The sequence below is a fragment of the Pongo abelii genome, chromosome 3 (assembly GCF_028885655.2).
Source record: "Pongo abelii isolate AG06213 chromosome 3, NHGRI_mPonAbe1-v2.0_pri, whole genome shotgun sequence".
Classification (NCBI taxonomy): Eukaryota; Metazoa; Chordata; class Mammalia; order Primates; family Hominidae; genus Pongo; species Pongo abelii.
Genome location: NC_071988.2, coordinates 40,842,141 through 40,864,382, shown reverse-complemented (window position 1 = coordinate 40,864,382; position 22,242 = coordinate 40,842,141). Strand labels below are relative to the sequence as shown.

The following is a 22,242-nucleotide window of genomic DNA, read 5'->3' as shown; positions in this document are numbered from 1 at the left end:
CACTCCCATCCTCCAGGAAGGGGAGAGAGGCTGGAAATGGAACTAATAACCAATCATGCCTAAGTGACAAAGCCTCCATAAAAATCCCTGAAACAGAGTCTGAAGATATACTGGGTTGCTGAGCGTGTGGAGGTGCTGGGAGGTTGGACCAACCAGAAACGGATGAAAACCCTATTCCCTTGGCCCCACGCCTTCCCCTCTGCATCTTCCATTTGGCTGTTCATGTGTACCCCTTATCAGATCCTTTAGAATAAATCCATAAACACACGGATGTACCCCGGAGTTCTGTGAGCCATTCTGATAAATATTCAAACCCAAGTAGGAGGCCATGAGAGCCTCCAATTTGTAGCCAAGTGGACAGAAGTTGTGGGTCACCTGAGGACCTGTTACTTGCAACCAGTATCTAAATGAGGGGTGGGGGCAGTCTTGTGGGACTGAGCCCTTAACCTGTGTGGTCTGTATTATCTCCAGTTAGTGTCGAGATTAAGTTAAACTTTAAGAAAACCAGCTGGTATTGGAGAATTGGTCATTATGAGGGACAAAAACCACACATTTTTGTGAGCAGAGTGTTATGAAAGTATAAAGAAAGAAAAAAACTACTTGTTTTTTTCTATAAACATGATTTTCCCTTTCCCTCAACCTATTCTTAAGTAATAGTCAATTAATATTATATCTCCCCAATTAACTGTCTCCCGACATAACAGTATCCTCATTTAACCTCTTATTAAATCTTGGAGATTAAATCTTCGTTGGTTGTACATTTACTCGTACACTGGTTTACACTGTAACTTAACTGCTCTGTGTGTGTGGGTCCAGTCCCCAAGCACATCATAAAACTTTTGAAGATCATGTCTTACATTCTGTTTTTATGCCTCTTGGTGCCTAATTTGGTGCTATGCAGCACATGGTCGATAGCCAACAATTCCTCCATGTGATAAAATGTCTCCACACAAAGTTACACCATCAACCCTCAACCTGTCCTACAAGACTAGGACACATCCGTGACACACCACATCTCATGCTGAAATCATGACAAGAATCTAAGGCCAGACCTCGTTCTGACAAGCAGCTCATTTATCAGTGACGATAGAACAAGTGTTTGCCAACAGATTTCTTATCTTTGGAAAATCATTTCAGCAACATAGGAACTAAGACAAAAATCCACTAAGACATTCTTTATTGGTCACTTATTTGTAGATTAACATACTCACACTTTTATTTCATGACAATACATTTGCAAAACAAAACTTTTAAGTTCAGTTCTATGACTCCTAGGAAGATGGAATTTGTAATAGAGAATCTTACACTTGAAGAAAGCAAATACATCCATCCTTTGGTCTCCCAGTCTTTAGGGATGGGTCTGTTGTTTATACAAAGTGTGTGTGTGTGTGTGTGTGTCAGAAACAGACAGAGAGAATAATATTGACTAAGACTGGGAGAAAGTTAAAGGCAGTCATTGAGATCAGGTGGCCTAGGTAGAAATCTTATAACTGGGTCTCAATCTATTCACCAAGTGTTTCTATAGATGGATTATTTGCTACACCAGTGTCCAATGAGTGAAATACAAAGATAAAGGGTCTTCAAGAAAGCTCTCAATCTGGTACAAAGATGGGACAAAGAGGTAGAGCTCTGTGATAGCACTAAAGTGGAGTTGTGTATGGGTACTTAGCAGCCAGACAAGAACCTATTAACACTGCCTAGAAGGTTCTGGAACAGCTTCCCAGAGAAGAAAACCACAACAGACTGGATGGATGGGAGGAAATGACATCACCACAGAGGTCAGGGTTATTGTTTTCAAAACAATCACTCTAGTCCCCAAGCTCTGCCAGCCAAAGTTCATTATTCACACATGATCAAGTTTGTAAGGGACCCAAATTTTCTTGCCCAGTTTTTGATCACAAGCTAGATGAGAGAAGCTAGAAAGTTTAATCCAAATGCCTTCGTCCCGTGGCTTGCTGGCAGCCCGAGGGAGCAGCCACTGGGTGCACAGTGACACAGCGTTGCAATGACTATGTCATATTCATAATTGACTTTTGGACTATTTCCAAAAACAATAATGAGAACAGCCAGTGGTACAGGGTGCCAAGCAAGTGCCAGATGCTATGCTGAGTGCTTGACTGTATTCTCTCACTGGAATCTCCCAGAAACCTCAAGAAGTAGTAATTTCTCCGTTACATAGATGAACGGGGAAAAGTTAACATTTAAGTGCCTGCTATGTTCCAAACACTGAACAAAGAATTTTATACATATTTTCAATTCATTTTATCCTCAGAACAATCCTATATGGATTTTTACAATTATGATCTGTTTTTATAGATAAGTAAACTGGGGGACTCAGAGAGGTTAGGTTACTAGCCTAAGGATACACAGGAGGCAAATCTAGGATCTGCTTCATCTACTAGGATGAACCCTAGGAAATCACATTATCTGACTATTTTTTGGTCTACTGACACAATTTCATAGGATTCAATGAAGGAATTCCAAAATCCATTCACTTTCCACTATACTCTCTCATAAAAGGGTTTGAACTGGCTTTTGTTAAATATATGTCCTTAGATAGTAACAAAAATGGAAGAAAGGAGTGGGGAAAATGATAAGCAAACCAGAGAATAAGGGAGAGCATATCAGTAAGAATCAAGGTAAGAAAATAAACACAGTCATACACTCACTGAAACTTGGCTTTGCATTTCTCCATGCATGAAATGGCATGAATACAAATGGCCATGAAGAGTATCTGCATACCGCCATTGCCAGGAAGCATTTGGGGATCTGAAGGTGAGTATGGGGTTGTTCCCATGAGTGGGAAGCACCACTGGCTTGAAGTGAGCAGGGCAGAGGAGGTGAATTATCTGCAATGAGTGGAACTGCTCAGATGCAAAAAGGGATTGTTCTGGTGACATCAATAGCATCCCTGTGGAGACACAGGAGCTCATCAGTTTCAAAATCTACCTAGGATGTTTGAACAGTTCCACAGGGATCCCATTGACTGGGGCTCCCCTAGACCTCCTGGAAGAAATGGTTAAAGAAACACTAGGAAACTCAGAATGAAGAGATATCAGGACTAATGCCAGAGAAGCAAACATTAACCCCAACCCCTGGAAAGAAAGGTCTCAAGTATGCAGAGACAGACCCTGAGGTTGGACAGAGCTGGAAATGGAGGGGCCTTATTCTAGGAAACAGCAAATGGTTGTGAGGAGAAACTCAACTGGATAGCTCCAAGGTCTCCTGTCCACTCTCAGAGAATTGGTGCCAAGTTATTCAGTAGGGGGTAGTATAAATTAAAAGGAGAAAGTACAGACTACTCAGAGGATCACCTGTCTAAGATTTGCTCAAAGAGCTGTCACTGGGAGAGAGGTCTCTCTTCCAACTCCAAGTGTTCGGAGGCAGAAGAGTTGGGAAACGTGGCAGCCACATCAGGAGAAAAATGGCAGCTCCTGGAAGCATCAGCCCAAACCCCTAGAGAGGGGGGTAAAAAGGCTGGGAGGAAGCTCAGAGCAAGGGCAGTTATCACTCAAGGGCTGAGGGAACCGACTGGTAGAGGACAAAGCCTGCTTCTCAGGAGAGAGGCTTTTCTCTGGCAACACTCCCAAGGAAGGAGTGATCAATAGATTTTGGTGGCCTCAGTTTTACCTTACCAAGGTAACTCACTCTGTAGTTTAGAGAGGAGAGGGATAAAGGAATGGACTCCTGACAGGACAGGTCTGAAAATATAAGTCCCTCCAAAGCATCCTTATTTGAACACACCCCTATGTAAGTCTAACCCAGGCCTCAAAGAGACCTAATAAACCTTGCACACCACTCTTAAGCTCACCTTTTCTCCACTAGAAGTTCTGAAGGCTGTCTGTCCTGGTTGGATGGAAGAGTCCCTCAGCGGGCCTGTATTGGTTTTGTTGGTCTAATAGTCATTCCTTCTTCTTTGATAACAGCTTCTTAATTTCCATTTGAGCAACTTTCCCTCCCCAACTCTCCAGGAGTAGTAGGGCAGTTGTAGGGTAGGGCAGACCGTGGAGAGCGCCCATGCTACGTCCTGGCTCCAAGCAAGGGCAAATCCAGACCTGGCCATGCAGTTAATTCCAAGATGAGCACCAGGCCCAATTCAGGTCAATAAAGGGCAGGCACCAGGACTTCTACTGGAATTACCCCAAAAAAGTATCTCTTTTTTCCTGCTGGGATTGGAAAGCTAGTAAAATATAAGCTAAAAGCTAACAGTAGCCAACTTGGTCACCATCTGGGAAAACTTACCCAAAGACAAAGCCAATAAAGAAGAAAGCAGAGGCAAGAGATGGATGGATGGATGGATGGATGGATGGATGGATGGATGGATGGATGGATGGATAGACAGACAGAGAGACAGACAGACAGACAGACAGAACAGTCAGATAACACAATTCAAGCATGGTTATATAGTTATGTCTGTACCTGGGGGGGGTGTGTGTGTGTGTGTGTGTGTGTGTGTGTGTGTGTGTGTGTGATTTACCTCCGTGCTTATTCACATAAACCAATCACGTCCCATTTTTGTTTAAACTGGTTTCAGCTGCATTTCTATCACTGACAACAACAAAAATTCTCACTAGCAAACTTCAACTCAACCCCCCACCCAACCACCAAAAAAACCTCATCTTTAAATGTAGACCTAACATCATTTTGACACATCTCTACAAGTCGGAAATGAGGAAAGTGAAAAAAGAATTCTATACCAGTATGAAAAAAAGCTCAACATCACCGATGATTAGAGAAATGCAAATCAAAACCACAATGAGATACCATCTCACGCCAACCAAAATAGTGATTATTAAAAAGTCAAACAATAGATGCTGGTGAGGTTGCGGAGAAAAAGGAATGCTTACACTGTTGGTGGGAATGTAGATTAGTTCAACTACTGTGGTAGTGTGGCGATTCCTCAGAGATCTAGAAGCAGAAATATCATTTGACCCAGCAATCCCATTACTGGGTATATACCCAAAGGAACATAAATCATTCTATTATAAAGATACAAGCACACATATGTTCACTGCAGCACTATTCACAATAGTGAAGAATGGAATCAATCCAAATGCCCATCAGTGATAGACTGGATAAAGAAAATGTGGTACAGATACACCACAGAATACTATACAGCTATAAAAAGGAATGAAATTATATCCTTTGCAGGGACATGGATGGAGCTGGAAGCCATAATCCTCAACAAACTAACTCAAGAACAGAAAACCAAACACCACATCTTCTCACTTATAAAGGGGAGCTGAATGATGAGACCACATGGACAACAGGGGGAACAACACACACTGGGGCCTATCAGTGGGGCAGGGGGAAGGCACTAGGGGAGGGAGAGCATCAGGAAGAATAGCTCATGGATGCTGGGCTTAATACCTGGATGATGGGTTGATCTATGCAGCAAACCACCATGGCACACATTTACCTATGTAACAAACCTGCATATCCTGCACACGTACCCTGGAACTTAAAATAAAAACTGAAGGGTTTTGTTTTTTTTTTTAAAAAAGGATTCTACACAGGGAGGTGGGAGTGACAATGTCATTGATTTTAAACCCGCCTTCCTGATTCTAAATTAAGATTCCCACTAAAGATTTAATACAGTGGACAAGGGAATTAATTTGTCTTCTATTGTTTTCTATAATTCAGTAATCGTGCCTCATCACCAGGAAAAGGGTATTTTCCAGTTACTTTCATTTATACTTTAGAGGCAAAATACAAGGAAGCCTGTCCCTTCTCTAGAGTGACCCCACCAAAAAATTGAAATATTTCATAGAATTATCCCTAAACAGGCAACATGAGAGCAGAAGAAACAAAAGAAAGGCTGGAATACATCTGTCTCCTTTTGATGTGGCGACTAGATGACTTATCTCTGCAAGGCTTATCAATTCTTGATTTCAACATCAAGCAACACCAAAAAGTGAGGGAATCTTTTCAGCCTTCTAAGCCAATTACACCACTTAATGTTCACAAATAGAAGTATGACTTTCATACAGCTCTGGTCAAAAGACATGAGATTCTAAAACACTTAAGAGTTCATTTCCTTAAGGTTCTTGCAGTGAATGCTTCAGATAAGATAGAAAATGGTAAGCCACTAGCAGGCTCTTTCTCATCCACATATATCTATGCTTTCAAAGAAATAATCTTTACTATGACTAACTTAAAAATATTGAAGGTTCCGTGTAGAACTAACTCATGTGTGGTCTGTACTTTCCTCAGGGGTTAAAGAAAATCACAGTGGCCATTAATGTCTTTCTTGTGCAGAGTTCCTACCTGAATTCCCCAGTGACCTCACCTGGAGCCCCCATGCTGAAGTATGACATCTCCCGGGGTGATTTTGATGATCCTCAGTTTCCATCATTCATGCTGCCTGTAGGTGCTGCTCTTTTCTCTCTCCTGCCTCTGTAGTCTTTAGTCCAGGTCCACCTCTCTCGTTTATCTCCATCTGGTCTCAACCACTCTATTGAAAACTGAAACCCCTCCATCCTCCACTGACCCCAGCCTCCTAACCTTTCAGCTCTCTCATGCCCTCACTTGCACTGAACCTGCCTTCTTAAACCAAGTGGGACTACCAGGCCCTTGATGTTTACATTCTTCTAGTGCCTGTCTCTCTCTTAAGTCTTCACTGGAAGCTCTTTCCTTGGGCAGGTGTGCCCAATATAGTCATATTGGTGATTCTGTCCAAACATTGGCCAGAGCAGGGCATCTGACCTTGCCAAAGGTGAACACTAAGATAAAGCAAGAATTGGAAAATAATATAAAAGCAAATAGAATTATGAACCATCTACCTATATGAACACAAAAGCTTTAAAATATTTTTCCAGTGGACTGACTTTAAAATCTTAGATGCTCTATATTCTGGTTTTATTGGTAAAACAGGCCTGCTATTATCACTTACCTCATTCGTTACCTATAGAGAATTTTTTAGCAATTAAGGGTAATGTAAAAGTATGGATGCCAATGGATTAGTGATACTCAAAAAGAGGAGGGAGAAAAGTTCTTTTCTTCAAAAAGACACAAGAATGACAGCTAACAAACGTAGAAATAACAGAATTAGAAAGTCACCATTGTGCAACTCTCAATGTAATGACTGATTCAGGAAAGTAAGCCATTGGAAGAAAGATCTGGGGATATCAAGTTATTTCCACAACTTGGGTATCTTTCACAGATGACAAAAGAGAAAAGGCATATTAACAATGCATAAATCTTGGGGACATCACCTTGACCAATTATCACTCATAACATTACCAGCAGTGGGACAAACCCTACTATGTCCCATGCCAAGAACATCACCCACATGGTCTTGCTGTAACTGTCTAACCTGGATTTAACCATGAGGAAGAAATTAGAAAAATCCAAATGTGAGATATATTCTACAAAACAGCTGGTCTGGAATCTTCAAACATGTTAATATCACGAAAGACACAAAAGACTGGATGGATTGTTCTAGGTTTAGGGAAGCTAAAGAGGCATGGTAACCAAATACAATGTGTGACCTTTGATTAGATCTTAGATCTTTTTTTTCTTTTTTGAGATGGAGTCTTGTTCTGTTGCCAGGCTAGAGTACAGTGGCACAATCTCAGCTCACTACGATCTCCGCCTCCCGGGTTCAAGAGATTATCCTGCCTCAGCCTCCTGAGTAGCTGGGACTACAGGCATGCGCCACCACGTCCAGCTAATTTTTGTATTTTTAGTAGAGACAGGGTTTCACCATGTTGGCCAGGATGGACTCGATCTCTTGACCTCATGATCCACCCACCTCGCCCTTCCAAAGTGCTGGAATTATAGGCGTGAGCCACCGCCCCCGGCCAGATCCTAGATTTTTAAAAAATCAGTATAAAGGATATTACTGGGGAATACTAGCAACATTTAACTCTGGACTATGCTTTAAACGTTACTATATTATTGCTAAATGCCTTGAATGGTTACGGAGGATAATGTTCCTATATTTACAAGATCCACCCTGCAACATTTAGGAGTCAAGTTTCATGATGTTTGCGTCTTACCTTCAAATGGTTCAGGGAAAAAGAGGCATCTATATACACGAAAAGATAAAGCAAATATGGCAAAATGATAATAATTAGTATATTGAGGTGCAGGGTATATGGATATTTATTGTACTATTCTTGTAACTTTTCTATAAATTTGAAATTGTCCAAAATAAAAAGGTGGGGGAGAAAACTTGTAAAGAGATTCCTGGGAAAACCTTTTGTAAAATGTTATTTAATTTACCCAAATAGCATTTTGCACTGCCCAAACTCAATTTCTTAACTTTACAAGGATAAACAATTTACATCTAAAATTAATTCCATAGACCTTTAGAGCTGGCATAGTTTCTCTGTAAAGGACCAGATAGTAAACACTTCAGGCTTTGTGAGCCACATATAGACTCTTGTTTAATTTAGTTTGGTTTACAATCCTTTAAAAACGTAAAAAACATTCTTAGCAAGAAGGCCAGTGGGGAAAAAAAAAAAAAATAGGCCAAGGGCCATAATTTGCCAGCCCCTGATCCAGATATAATGCCATAGACTCTTATCTAAATAATAAAATCAGAGTCAGGAACACAAGTCAGAAAGTTTCTTTTCTGGAGTTATTTCAAAACAGGCTGATGTATGTGCAGGGAAGTAGAGAATATCATCTGCTAATGACTCTAACCTGGGAGTAGCTTCTTTAAAGACTACCCCTCTGCAGCCCTCCTTTTTGACTCGTAAGTCTTCAAGGACATTGTGCCGTATATGATTAATATTTCTAACAGCATAACATTTGTCACATATTTGTGGCTCTGTCACACTTTGACCCCAGCCTCTTATTAAATACTCAGAAGAGGGCTCACACCATTTAAGCATTTAACCTCTGAAACTTCAACTACACACACACTTGGCAAAAACAACACAGGAAGAGAGACATGAGTATGGCAAAAACACATTTACTGCCATTCCACTGGGCATAGGCACTCTATTTTATACTTGCTATTACTGTAAGTTATACATTTATGTATTAGTATTCCGGCATGGGGGTTGCATATTCAAAGCCATATGGAGTAAGAGATCTCCCAGGGTGATTTTGAGGGTATTCCATTTCCATTGTACATGCTGTATGTAGGTGCTCATCTTTTCTCTCTCCTGACTCTGTAGTCTTTAATCCAGGTCCACTATTCTCGTTTGTCTCCATCTGGTCTTGACCGCTCTACCGAAAACTGAAACTCCTACATCCTCCACTGACCACAGCCTCCGACCCTTTCAGCTCTCTTGCCCTCACTTTTTTTGAAGCTGCCTTCTTAGCCCAAGTGGAACCACCAGGCCCTTGATGCTCACATTTTTCTAAGACCACCAACCCCATACAGTCCTTCTTTGTCCTCTGCCCAGCTGAAACTCGGTGGTTCACCCTCTGCACTGCCACCTTCCCCAAACTTAGGTCTGCAGGCACTAATGCCCTCTCCTCCCTCCACCTGCCAATCTCTTACTTTTCTCTCCCATTAAAATCCCAATTCTAGAACAGGGCAGTGATTAAGAGCAAGAGCTAAGGGATCAGACCTCCTGAACTTAACTTTTTTTTTTTTTTTTTTTTGAGACAAAGTTTCACTCTTGTTGCCCAGGCTGGAGTACAGTAGCACGATCCCAGCTCACTGCAACCTCTGCCTCCCAGATTCAAGCAATTCTCCTGCTTCAGCCTCCCGAGTAGCTGGGATTACAGGCATCCGCCACCAAGCCCAACTAATTTTTTGTATTTTAGTAGAGATGGGGTTTCACCACATTGGCCAGGCTGGTCTTGAACTCCTGATATCAGGTGACCCACCCGCCCCTGCCTCCCAAAGTGCTGGGATTACAGGTGTGAGCCACTGCGCCCGGCCAAACTGAAATACTTTTTATCTGTGTGATCTTAGCCAAGTTATTTAATCCTTTGTACCTCAGTTACTTTCTCTGTAAAATAGGTATAATAATATTCCTTAGAGACCGCAGTTAAGTTTGAAACCAGGCTGGTCAGGGGAAACCAGACCCCAGGACCAGAAGGTATCCTTCTGTTTGATGAAAATGATGAAGCTTTTTTTTTTCTTTAGACTCCTACAACAACTCAGGAAATTTTTAGTGAACAAAGATGCTGGTGTCTCTACACAGTTGCTACTAACATTTAGAGTGGATTCAGCTCAGACAAAAAGATGAGCATTTGTTGAACAAAAGAAAGAATTCAACAATGCTGCTCATGTATTTGCCAACTGGGATAACACTGTTCCAAGATACCAACTGGGCTTCTATTTTGAATAACACAAAACTGGAAAGCATCAAATAATTTTTTAAAGCCTATATACTATAAAAAGCCCAATTCTAAGATGAGCCAAACTGCTTAGTTTTCAAAATTTGAAATTGTAGAAAGTCCTCATATTTTTTAATGTTTCTGTGGTGTGGGGTAGCTATGAATTAGACTCCTAATCACTGGCATCCACTAAACTCTCTCCAGTTCTAGAGAGTGGTACAGTCTTAGGCATTCTAATCTAATCTCCAAAGACAGGTGTTTGACACCTGCGTGGCTCCACTGTCTGGGAGCCTTCAACTTCTAAAATCGTCCATGCTGAGTGTCCCGGCTTTTGGCCCCCACCATCAAACAATCCCACATTTTCAACAGAGCAAGTCCCCCTTTTTGCTAGATGGGCCTTGGGATACAAGTCCCAGAAAATACACCTGCTAATCTCAGTCTGTGGCAGCCTAATAGTCTCAACTTACACAAAACCTAGCCATAAGGGTGAGGAAGAAAACTCTTCCTCCCTTGTCCCCAACCACTATTGCATGCAGCTCCTGGGTCATGGTTTTGGTTCTCATTGCTCTGCAAGTTCCATGCCTAGAAATTTGTGTGCATCTGGTTTCTCTGGCTCCTGACCCAGCTTTCTCTCGAAGGACCTAGCAGAGGTTCATGCTACTGGCTTTCCTTGCCTCAGGACTCCTAGGTGGTTCATTTCACTTTAGCAAACTCTTTGCGGGGGCTGCTAGCTAGAGTCTCACTGGGGAAACAAGAGCTTGATCCCTAGTCCTCAGACTCCAAAGCTCATGCTCCTTCAAATACACCAGTGGGTCTAATCCCCTGTGATTAGACGACTTAGACAATTTCATCCTACCTACCTGGGCATGAGAATATAGTGGAGAAGCGGATGCCTACAAGAATCTCTGGAGCAAATGTTAGGTAAACAAAAATTGGACCAAAGACCCACTTCAATTGAACCAACATGGTCTGCATGAATTAGATCAGATTTTGGCTAGTCTGTTAGTATCAGGAGAGGGCTAAGCCCAGAATCATAGGAAAAGCAAGTGCTAGAACAGACGGAACGAGTTCAGAGCCTGACTGGCTTGCATCCACTGAGGTGCTGAAGTAATTACGGCTTACCTAAGAGTTAAGCTGTGATTTAGATGTAATAATGAGAAAAGAGGTGGTGAGGGATATATGAGTAGGGTGGAGAGACTTTGTAGGAAAGAGAATATGGAAACGTCAAATAGAAGATACGCATTTTTCTTTGAAGAAAGAAGAGCAGTGGGGAGGCAGAAAAAAATGCTGACAGGAGCTGTGTTGAGAGGTTCAACAAAATAGTCAACATTTGTACAGTGCTGTACAATCTTTGAAAATGCCTCACTCACTGTATCCTTTTGAAGCTCATAAAAAGCCTGCAAAATAGAGTTATAAATTTTTATTACGATTTTAGAAAAAAATGAGACTTGGGGTGATTAAATGATTTAGGCGTAAAGTAAGAACATCAGTCTCTAGTCCTCCGGCTCCAAACCCACACTCCTTCTGTGTCATCATTGGATCCCAAGCAATATTCTGAAAGTTGCCAAAAACAAGAGTTTATTCTATGTGATTCCACTGAAATCAAGTATAAGAGAAGGCAAAATAGATGCTACTGTGATAGAGATCAGAACAGTGCTTGTCTCCAGGGGCTTGAGAGTCAGTGAGAAGGGGCATGAGGAAACTTTTTGTTTCATATCTTGATTAGGTTACATACATGTACACATCTTTCAATACCCATTAGATTGTACAGTTAGAAGCTGTGTGTTTCATTGTATGTATATTTCACCTCAATAAAACAAAAATCAGTATTGAAATCACAAAACCTGTTAAACAAATGCAAATTTTGAAATCTTGAAATTTACGTTTATCCATAAATCTTGAAATTTACGTCTTTACTTTATAAGTATGAAGGCTCTGCTTATTTTGTATCTAGAGCTACTTCACAGGAGCCCTGAATTCTTCAAAACACAAAAATTAAACCCTGTAGTTATTGTTCACATTTAAATTTTGCCAAAAGCACAAATTAAACATATCCGAAATACACCGGTGAAACAGGCAAAGTGAGGAACATTACCTGGCATGTTTTAAGATGTTGTAAGTATATAGAAGCACTGTTTTATTTTGGCACAAGCTGCTTTTGTTTGGGATTTAAAAGGGGAGAAAAGTTTTACTTTTACCATAATTAGGTCCACCCTTACAATTACATGGGCTCAAATTGATGCACAGTGAAAGATTATTGCAGCTGAACAGCAGCTACCAGATGCTCTTTCTCTGTCTTGTTTGCAGTTGCCACAGTCCCCACCACTCCCTACTGGCACACCAAGGCTCCCACACTGACTTGTGTTTCTTGTCTAGCCCAGGGATTTTTCGAGTTTCAGACTCAAACTGTGAATAAATTCAAAACAAAACACTAGAAGTCTTACAGCCAAACTGCATAGTATTAATGATGTTTTTTGAATAAAACCAACTGAATATAGGCTATACTTACTCGCAGAGGAGGATTCCATTTTCTAAACCTGTCCGAAAATCTTTATCACCAAAACTTCTGCCAGTTACTTGCTGCAAAAAAGAAAAGAAAAAGAGCGCATAAGTTTTTCTTTTTTAATCAAGAAGTCCAATCATATATATATGTGTGTGTGTATGTGTGTGTACATATATATAATTATGTATGTGTATATACGTGTGTGTGTATGTATATATAAAATTATATATATATAACTTTTTTTCAAGAACCTTGAAAAAACTGGGGGCATTCCAAGAATGGGGAAAATCTGTTAGGCCTGAATTTCTGAATTTCCTTCCCATGTGTAGTTTTGCCTATATCAGCTAAAGTTAAATTTAGACCATTTCTTTGAAGACTTTTTTTCTATTTACTACCTTAAACAATATCTGTCCTTCCTGATAAGAATTTCTTACTTTAGGGGTTTGGGCACAATAAGTCAAGGCCACAGTCTCTTTCATCCAGAGGATCCACCCCATGCACACTTTCAAAAAAGCCTGGGGAAAGCACACCTGAGGATAAAGTCCTTATTTACTGAAACCTCCAGGGACTGAGGGAGAAGAGGATATGGATGCCTAATCTCAAGGGACTAACATCAAGATGGGAAGATTAAAGCCAATATCCATTAATAATATGGCATAAAAGAGAAAAAATTAAAAGCTGTGAAAGAACAATTGTCTGACAGCACAGGATTGATAGCCACTCTTAGTGCCTCTGGCTCTCAGCAGCCCTGTGGCCTAGGCACCAGAGAGACATTTGTTCATGTGTTCATTCAGTAAATACTTATTGAGCACCTAAAATATACCAGGTAAGTATACAGGCATCCCTCAATATCCATGGGGGAATGGTTTCAAAACCCATCTCGGCTACCAAAATCTGTGAATGCTCAAGTCTCTGATAAAAAATGTGTAGTATTTGCATATAACCCATGCACATCTTCCAGTACATGTTGAATCATCTCCAGATTACACTGCATAATATAATGTAAATGCTATATAAATAGTTGTTACACTGTATTGTTTTGGAAATAATGACAACAAAAACAGATGCTTTTTTTTTCCGAATATTTTTGGTCCACAGTTGGTTGAATCCACAAATGTAGAACTCATGGATACGGAAGCCTGACTTGACTGTAAACCCTAAAGCAACCTCTAAAATAGCAAAATAAAGTTATAGCTAACAAACCAAGAAAGGAGATAAAATTGGTCATAAAAAATACTAACAATTTAAAAAGCAGCAAAAAAGGGAAAGGGGAACAAAGAACAGAAGGAGCAAATAGAAAAACAACAGATTATAGACTTAAATCTGACCATGTCAATACTTACCTTAAATATAAATGGTTTAAACAGCCCCAATTAAAAGACAGAGATTGTCAGAATGGCTAAAAAAGCAGGATCCAACAACTATGTACTGTCTACAGAAATGCACTTTAAACATAAAGACACAAAAAAGTTAAATAAAAGAATAAAATAAGATATACCATGATAACACTAATCAAAAGAAAGCTGAATTAACCATATACATATGGTTATATGTAAATCATTACACTGTATTGTTTAGGAAATTTTTTTTTTCCTGGAAAGTCTGATATAACTACATATCAGACAAAGAAACTTTCAGAAGAAAAATAACAACAGAAATAAAATCATTTGATAATGATAAAGAGGTTCACTAATCAGGAAGATGTAAGAATCCTAAACATTCATACACCTAATTAAAAAGCTTCAAAATATGCAAGCCAAAACAGATAGAACTATACAGAGAAATGGACATATCCACAAATAGATTCAGAGATTTATATATCTCTCTTCAATAATTAACAGGACAAGTAGAGAGAAAAATTAATAACGCTATAGAAGACTTGACCAACACTATCTACCAAACAGACCTAAATGACATTTCTAGAATATTCCACTCTAAAACTGCAGAATGTACATTTTTTTAAGTTCACAGTGAGCATTTATGAAGACAGTCCAAATTCTGAGTCAGAACACAAATCTCAATACACTTAAAAGAATTCATACAAAATATGTTATCTGATTGCAATGGAATTAAATTCTAAGCTAGTAATAGAAATATCACTGAAAAATCCCCAAATATTTTTAAACTAAATAACATAATTCTTAATAACCCACTGATAAAAGAAGAAATCAAAAAGAAATTAGAATGTATTTTGTAGTGAAAGAATATGACAATATCAAAATGTATGGAAAGACACTAAGGCAGTATTTAGGGGAAAGGAATGCCCAAAATGCCCATATCAGAAAAGATCATCTCAAGTCAATGAATTGTGCTTTATCTCATCAAATTAAGGCCAAATTAAGTGAAGAAAGGGGGAAAACTCAGGAGTGAAATCAATCAAATACAAAACTGAAAAACAATAGAAAAAAATCAAAGAAACCAAAAGCTGGTGGGGGGTTTTGTGAGATCAATAAAATGTAGAAACCTTTGGCTACATTAATAAACTCTTAGCCAATAACATTAGTAACCCTTTTGCTTTTAGTCAAAAAAGAAAGAAGGCAGAAATTACTGATATCAAGAATGACAGCAATGACATTATTACAGATACTATAGATACTAAAAGGATAACGAGAAAAATTGTAAATAAATTTGTACCAATAAATTTGTCAACTTAGATGAACTTGATAAATCTCTTGACACAAACAGCCATAGTTCACTCAACAAAGACATAGATAGATAACCTTCTCACAAAGAAAACATCAGGCCCAGAAGGCTTATCTAATAAACATGCCAAATATTTAAGGAAGAAATAATGCAATTCTACACAAACTCTTCCAGATAATTGAAAAGAAAAGAATACTTCCCAATTCATTTTACTAGGTTAGTATTACCCTGATATCAAAACCAGACAGATATTATAAGACACATACACAGAAAATATGACAAAATGGTATTTCTTCACAATGGGAATCATATATGACTTTTACTTTACTTTTTAAATTTTTCAATATTTTCCTGAAACTTTCTACAATATATATTACTTTAACCATCAGAAAAATCAAACAAGACTTTTTGTTACAAAAAAAGTCTAAAGAAACTAAATGGTCTCAGTTTTTCCTTATAAACCAAAGTTGTTTTTTTTTTTAACTTATACCATTAACTTTTAATGCATTTATTTTAACAAAATATGCTCATTAACCACTCCCACTATGTAATGTTACAAACAATTATTTTGTTAGTATCCTCTCATTCTTATTTGAGGGAGGGTAAGAAAACGAATTTTAAAAAGTCATTCTTAACAGTTTACGAATATCTAGTTTTCCCAAAATAAAGAAATTAACAAAGATCCCATTTAAAATCTAATATTTTAAACATAGACTTTAAACGTATTGGCATTTTTTTCCCAGAATCTGTCCATGATTTGTCTGCCACTGATGTGTCATCTGTCTGAACGATTTACATTTTGGAAACATCACTAAGCCTCTCTATGATACTAACTTTGTTCACCAAGAAGTGATTGGAAAGGTTCTAAAACATTTTTTCATAAGTCTTTACATTTTTGTCAAAAGCATTATGTTCTAGTGAAAACAGTGCCAACATTGAGAACCCAACAAAGTTTAGCTACATTTATTTCAGAATCTCTGGTTCAGTTTACCTAGGGCTTTCTCCATGTATTGAGCAATAGTGATGAGCAGGATCTAGAGACAGAATCACAGATGAACTGTGGCCACTGTGTGCAGGAAGCTCACCGATTGATGAGAAAAGCAATCTAAACTCATGATAAATACAAGATAACATAACTATTAAGAATCTATAGAAAAAAAAAGCACTTTGGGAGGCCAAGGCGGGCGGATCACGAGGTCAGGAGATTGAGACCATCCTAGCTAACACGGTGAAACCCCGAGTCTACTAAAAATACAAAAAATTAGCCGGGCATGGTGGCAGGGGCCTGCAGTCCCAGCTACTCAGGAGGCTGAGGCAGGAGAATGGCGTCAACCCGGGAGATGGAGCTTGCAGTGAGCCGAGATCACATCACTGCACTCCAGCCTGGGCGACAGAGCGAGACTCCATCTCAAAAAAAAAAAAAAAAGAATATAAAAAAATTGGTGTCCCACATACAACCTAAATTGTTCATGTACCACTTAAAATTATCTTGGCATGTAATGCATAGCCACTGAAAATTTTCAACTGGAGGTTGATATAATAATCTAAAAGTCAGTCTGCTAATCAAAAGTCCCCCAACATGTAGTCTGATCAAATTCAATTTCTTAGACTCCCAATTCTGGGAATAGGCACCATGTGTTTGCAGGAAGATGCTAGTTTTCACCTCTGTTCCTCCTCCTCTGCTGTCTGTTGTCCCTCTCCCATGCCTATTAGGTCCAAGCACGATCTTCACACTGTTCTCCACCGATTCAAATGCCATCAATTCCATCTATTTAGGATAGATGCACTTGGATCTTTGTTAGGAGGATCAACAGCTGTACAGACTGCAGAAATTCAATAAGGACCAAGCCACTGAAAATTTGGTCCTTAGACCAGTAGCTGCAGCATCTTCACCTGCAATTAATGTTAGAAACACAGATTCTCAGCTGGGCGTGGTGCCTCACACTTGTAATCCCAGCACTTTGAGAGTCCGAGGCGGGTGGATCACGAGGTCAGGAGTTCAAGACCAGCCTGGCCAACATGGTGAAACCCCATCTCTACTAAAAATACAATATATATATGTATGTGTGTGTATATATATATATATGTGTGTGTGTGTATGGTGTGTGTGTATATATATGTATGTGTATATATGTGTGTGTATATATGTGTGTGTGTGTATATGTCTGTATGTATATATATGTGTGTGTATATATGTGTGTATATATATATATGTGTGTATATATATATGTGTGTGTGTGTGTGTATATATATATCAGCTGGGCATGGTAGCGTGCATCTATAATCCCAGCTACTTGGGAGGCTGAGGAAGGAGAATCGCTTGAACCTGGGAGGCAGAGGTTGCAGTGAGCCAAGATCATACCACTGCACTCCAGCCTGGGGGACAGAGCAAAACTCTGTCTCAAAAGAAAAAAGAAAAAAAAGAAAGAAACATAGATTCTTAGTGCTCCCACCCCCTCTAAGAACTACTAAATCAGAACCAGCATCTTAAAAAGATCCCCATATGGTTCCTATGCACAGTACATTTCACAAAGCCCTCACCTCGTATACTAAACTAAGCCAGCAGTTCAGAACCACAGAGGGAAGACCTTCCACTGGAGTCAGGATTTGGGATGGCCTGTCTCAACAACCCCTCTCAGCAACATCTTTATAGTATGTTTACAATATCACACATTCTATATACTAACTATAAAGACTGCTAATTCCTGTTCCCCTCATGATAGCATAAGCCATTGCTATAAACAGCAAAACAGCTGCCAACAATCAACCACCAGTACCAACAGTCCATTTGCAGGGTATATAAAAAGTGACTGCCTTCCCTTACTGTGCCACCTGGATCCTGATTGATGAAGGACTCTCAGTAACCTTCCAGACAAGGCACTGGGCAAACCATCAGCTCATGATCATTCTCCAATGACACAAGGGCAGGATGGGAAGCTTAGCAGAACGGGAAGCTTAGCAGAGCTCTTAAAAAGAGCCTGAGATGGAAGTGATGAAGAGAGAGCCCAGGTTCAGAAGCATTCAGGGGCCAGTAGGGGAAGAGCTGCATGCAATGTCAGGAGCACTTCATCAGCCCCCCAAATCCTGCTCTCTCACTCTCTTGATTCTTGCCCATTGATCACTTAATCCTTACAGCTCTATCTTTGCAGCTGTTTAGCCAAAATATTAAGAGTTATGCTTGACCTCTATCTTTTCACACCTAACCATATCTATCAACAAATCCTGTTGATTCTCCCTTCAGAACTTAGCCAGAATCATTGCCTCTCACTGCCTGCATTCTATTGTCTTTTTCCAAGCCACTGTCATCTTACACCTACATAGGTCAAGGGTCTCCTAACTGGTCTTGCTGCTTCTACCCTCGCCTCCCTTCCATCTATTCTCAAGCCAGCAGCCAGGGTAATCCTGTAAAATTAGATCATGCTACCATTCCACTCAGACCCTCGCTCCCACCCCCATAGCTCCCCATCTCACTCAAGGTTAAGTGAAAGTTCTCATAGTTCCCTAATAGTGTGCAACATAAAACCAAACAAGTAAACACACAAACACACAAACTAATGGGCATGCATGGACAAAAACTGTTGGACACCACCGTCTTAAAGGTGGGCATAATAAACTTCCATATATGTCTCCATTCAAGGGGACCCTCAGAAGTACTTAACGGTGGCAATTATGTCACCAACTATGCCCTGTGTGCCTTTCAAGAAAGCCCAATACCAGATTTTTCTTGCTTTATGCTTTAGGATTAATTCACTAACCAAAATATTTCTTGGAGGGACACGAAGATTAACACTATCAATGAATGGATAATTCACCAAACTCCTGATGATTTTAAAGGAAAAGAAAAGTGTTCATCTGCTTTAGCAGTTACACCAAAAGCAGAAGCAAGAGGAGATTTTAATGTGTCATCACACTATTTTATGGAAGTAATTATTGAGGAAGCTCATCTGTATCCTATTTCCTTTCCACAGAACTAAAAGGTAATTATGTTTCTAAGTTTGTCTATGTCAATGGCACTGCTGTGAACCATCCAAATAAGAAACATGGGAGACTTTAAAAAAACAGTCTAATAAAGAAAACCACACAACTTTATGGCAACATTTTCACAGTGTGTTTACAATGTGATATAAAACATTGTATATGAGTATGCTCCATTCTGCTAATTTCTTTGTAACCATTGTTATTATGTAATTGCCATAAAAAGTCAAAGGCTGCCAAGAATCAGTCTCCCAGCTTGATCGTTCCCGTTTTTATAAAAGGTATTTTAGAAATATTTTCATTAATCTTTGGTTGTTTTTTGAAAGCAATCTGCTAGACAAACTGCAGTCCACTCACAAACTGAAGAGTTTAAACAAATGTTGACAAACCCTATTATAATGATCTTAAGAGGAGATTCTGTTGGCGGATGAAATAACGGTGCCTAGATTCAAGCAACTGGAACAAAATACTAGATTTAACAGATTTTGGCAACTTTTGAAAGGCATGAATATATTCCCTAAATTGTACAAAAGCAGGCACACTTTTCAGAAGACCATGATTTCCTCCTACAAACACCTCATTAGTTCACTGAAGATAATCTGTAGCTCATTATGCTTACTCTCTTCTGATTTATATTTGACTTAATTCACAAGAACATCTCTGCATATTTTTATACCTAAATTGTGAAATAAAGCAGAACAAAATTTGTTACTTTTGACATTTTCTGAGGAATAAACCCTTTGTGGGATTGCTAGAAACAATCAAATCAAAATTCTACAGAAGTGCTTTGTAAACATTGATGAATCACACTCATGTAAGCCATAATTAGAAATCAACCAATCAATCATTTACCAAACACCTGTTTTATGTCAGTCAGTGTAAAAGGTGTGAGTAAGACCAAAATGACAAGATCTGGTCCCAACCCTGTAGAAATCACAGTCCAGGGAAAAAATAAAACATTAGAAAACAATAGATTGATGGAAGAGATGTGTGGTTTTCAATAAATTAATGGAAGAGAGTTACAAGAGCATGGAAGAAACAATGAACACAAATTGCATAACTGAAGAAATAGCTGAATGATAAGAGCTTACATTCATATCACAACTACCATATGCCCTCTCTGCTCTAAATGCTTGTCACATATTAATTTATCTAAACCTCATAACAACTTTATGGTGTTTGATTACTGCTTCCATTTTAAAGCCCAAGAAATCCAGGCACAGAAAGGTTAAGTAACTTGCCCAAGGGCTCAAAACTAGTAAAAAACAGAGCCTGGATTTAACCCAGGGAATGTGTCTACAGAGTTGATGTCACAGTTAAGCACCCTGTTGTGCAGCATTTGAGCAAAATATTATGGGAGGGCTGAAGAATAAACTCTCTCTCCTAAGATAGTCAGGGAAGGCCCTTGAGCGGCTGACATTTGAGTTGGTCCTGAGATAAGAAGGAATTTCCCAAGGAAGGAGATGAAGTAGGGCGTTCCAGGCAGATACAAAGACTTGTGCAAAGATTTCTTTGAACAAAGACCAAAAGCTTTCAAAGAGCTGAGCACAGGGGTCCCGGCAGGTGGGGATGAGAAGGGTGGTAGGTGATGAGGTGCCAGAGTAGGCATGGTCGAGATGGTGAAGGGCTTTGTGTGCCAGCACTATGGGTTACACCTGAACCCAGAACAAAAGAGACAACCCAGAAGATGGGACCAAGGGGAGGAGTTCTTTGGTAATCAATTTCCCTATTTCCCACCAATTTCCTACCTCTAAAGAGATTTTTCCAGAATGACATTTTGCTTATTGCTCCTAATTATCTCTCCATGGACTGTCCCACTCCTACGTATAGCCAATGATCTCATGGTTGGAATTGCAATGAGATAGAGACCACTGGGGAAGACTTTCCTTTAGAATCACCATCCCTGGCCCCACACCCCCGCCCAAAAAACATGCCATATCCACACCTATCTTTTCATTTTATCCTGCCAGCTCAAAAGGCAGAAATATATTCTCTCCTTCCTGAAGTGGGTTCCTCTATCAAGGCTCTGGGCCCTATCCCTTCTCATCCCTAGGTCCTGCCTTTTTATGTCAACCTTACCCCTCTACCCACAGCATCCATCATTTCTCTACTGATAGCATGGGAGTTTCCTCTTTTCCTAAAAACCTTCATTCAATCCAGCCCTTTAATCACCATCCTGTTCTTCTCCTTCCCATCACAGCCCAAACCTCCTATACGAGTATCCTATACCCATTACCCTGTCATCATAGCTCAGCCATCTGCAAGCTGTCTTCATTTAACTCACTGAAAATCCTTATACTCTCAGCCCCCCAGCATAAGCTAAATCATCTTAGGCAATTAATGAACTTGTACCAACCCTCAGCTTTCCTAATTAAGACATGCTAATAGAACCTGCTCCAAAGGTTTGCATGAAGAATAAATAAATTAATGTCTCTAAAACCCAGACTATATTACCTGCTCCATTGTAAGAGCTCAGGACATTCCATTATCATTATTGGCAGCAATAATAAAATTGCCACGGATCTCATTCTTGGTTTCTCCCTTTCCAGTCCTTTTTTCAGCTTCCTCCCTGATCTTAAATAAGACTACGCTTTCCTGGCTCTCCTCTTATATTCTAATATTGTCATACTGTCTAACCCAAAAGACATTTTTCTCATTTGATTGTAACATCACAGAAGCATGACAGTCACCCTCTCCCTCCATTTTGGATCCCTTGCCTCTCCCAGTCTTCCCCACCAGCAGACATTCCTGATTTCCTTCTCCTTCCTTAAATAAATACTCCTTTCTCCATAGCCTTAAGGACTTCTATGTCATTCTCTTCCTAGCTGTAATTGTAGGCATTTTTCTCCTCTCTTCGCATCTCTTTTCTTCTCTCT

At 39.6% G+C, this 22,242-nt stretch overlaps 1 protein-coding gene across 10 annotated transcripts in view; it reads right to left on the bottom strand.

Annotated features, from left to right (window-relative positions):
* LIMCH1 (LIM and calponin homology domains 1) overlaps nt 1-22,242 on the bottom strand; it is a 339,850-nt gene that overhangs the window by 191,050 nt on the left and 126,558 nt on the right. For all 10 annotated transcript variants that reach the window (XM_054553854.2, XM_054553846.2, XM_054553849.2 and 7 more), the window contains exon 2: nt 12,755-12,825. In XM_054553854.2, the coding sequence (XP_054409829.2) occupies nt 12,755-12,825 (71 nt within the window). The remainder of the gene's footprint in view (nt 1-12,754; nt 12,826-22,242) is intronic.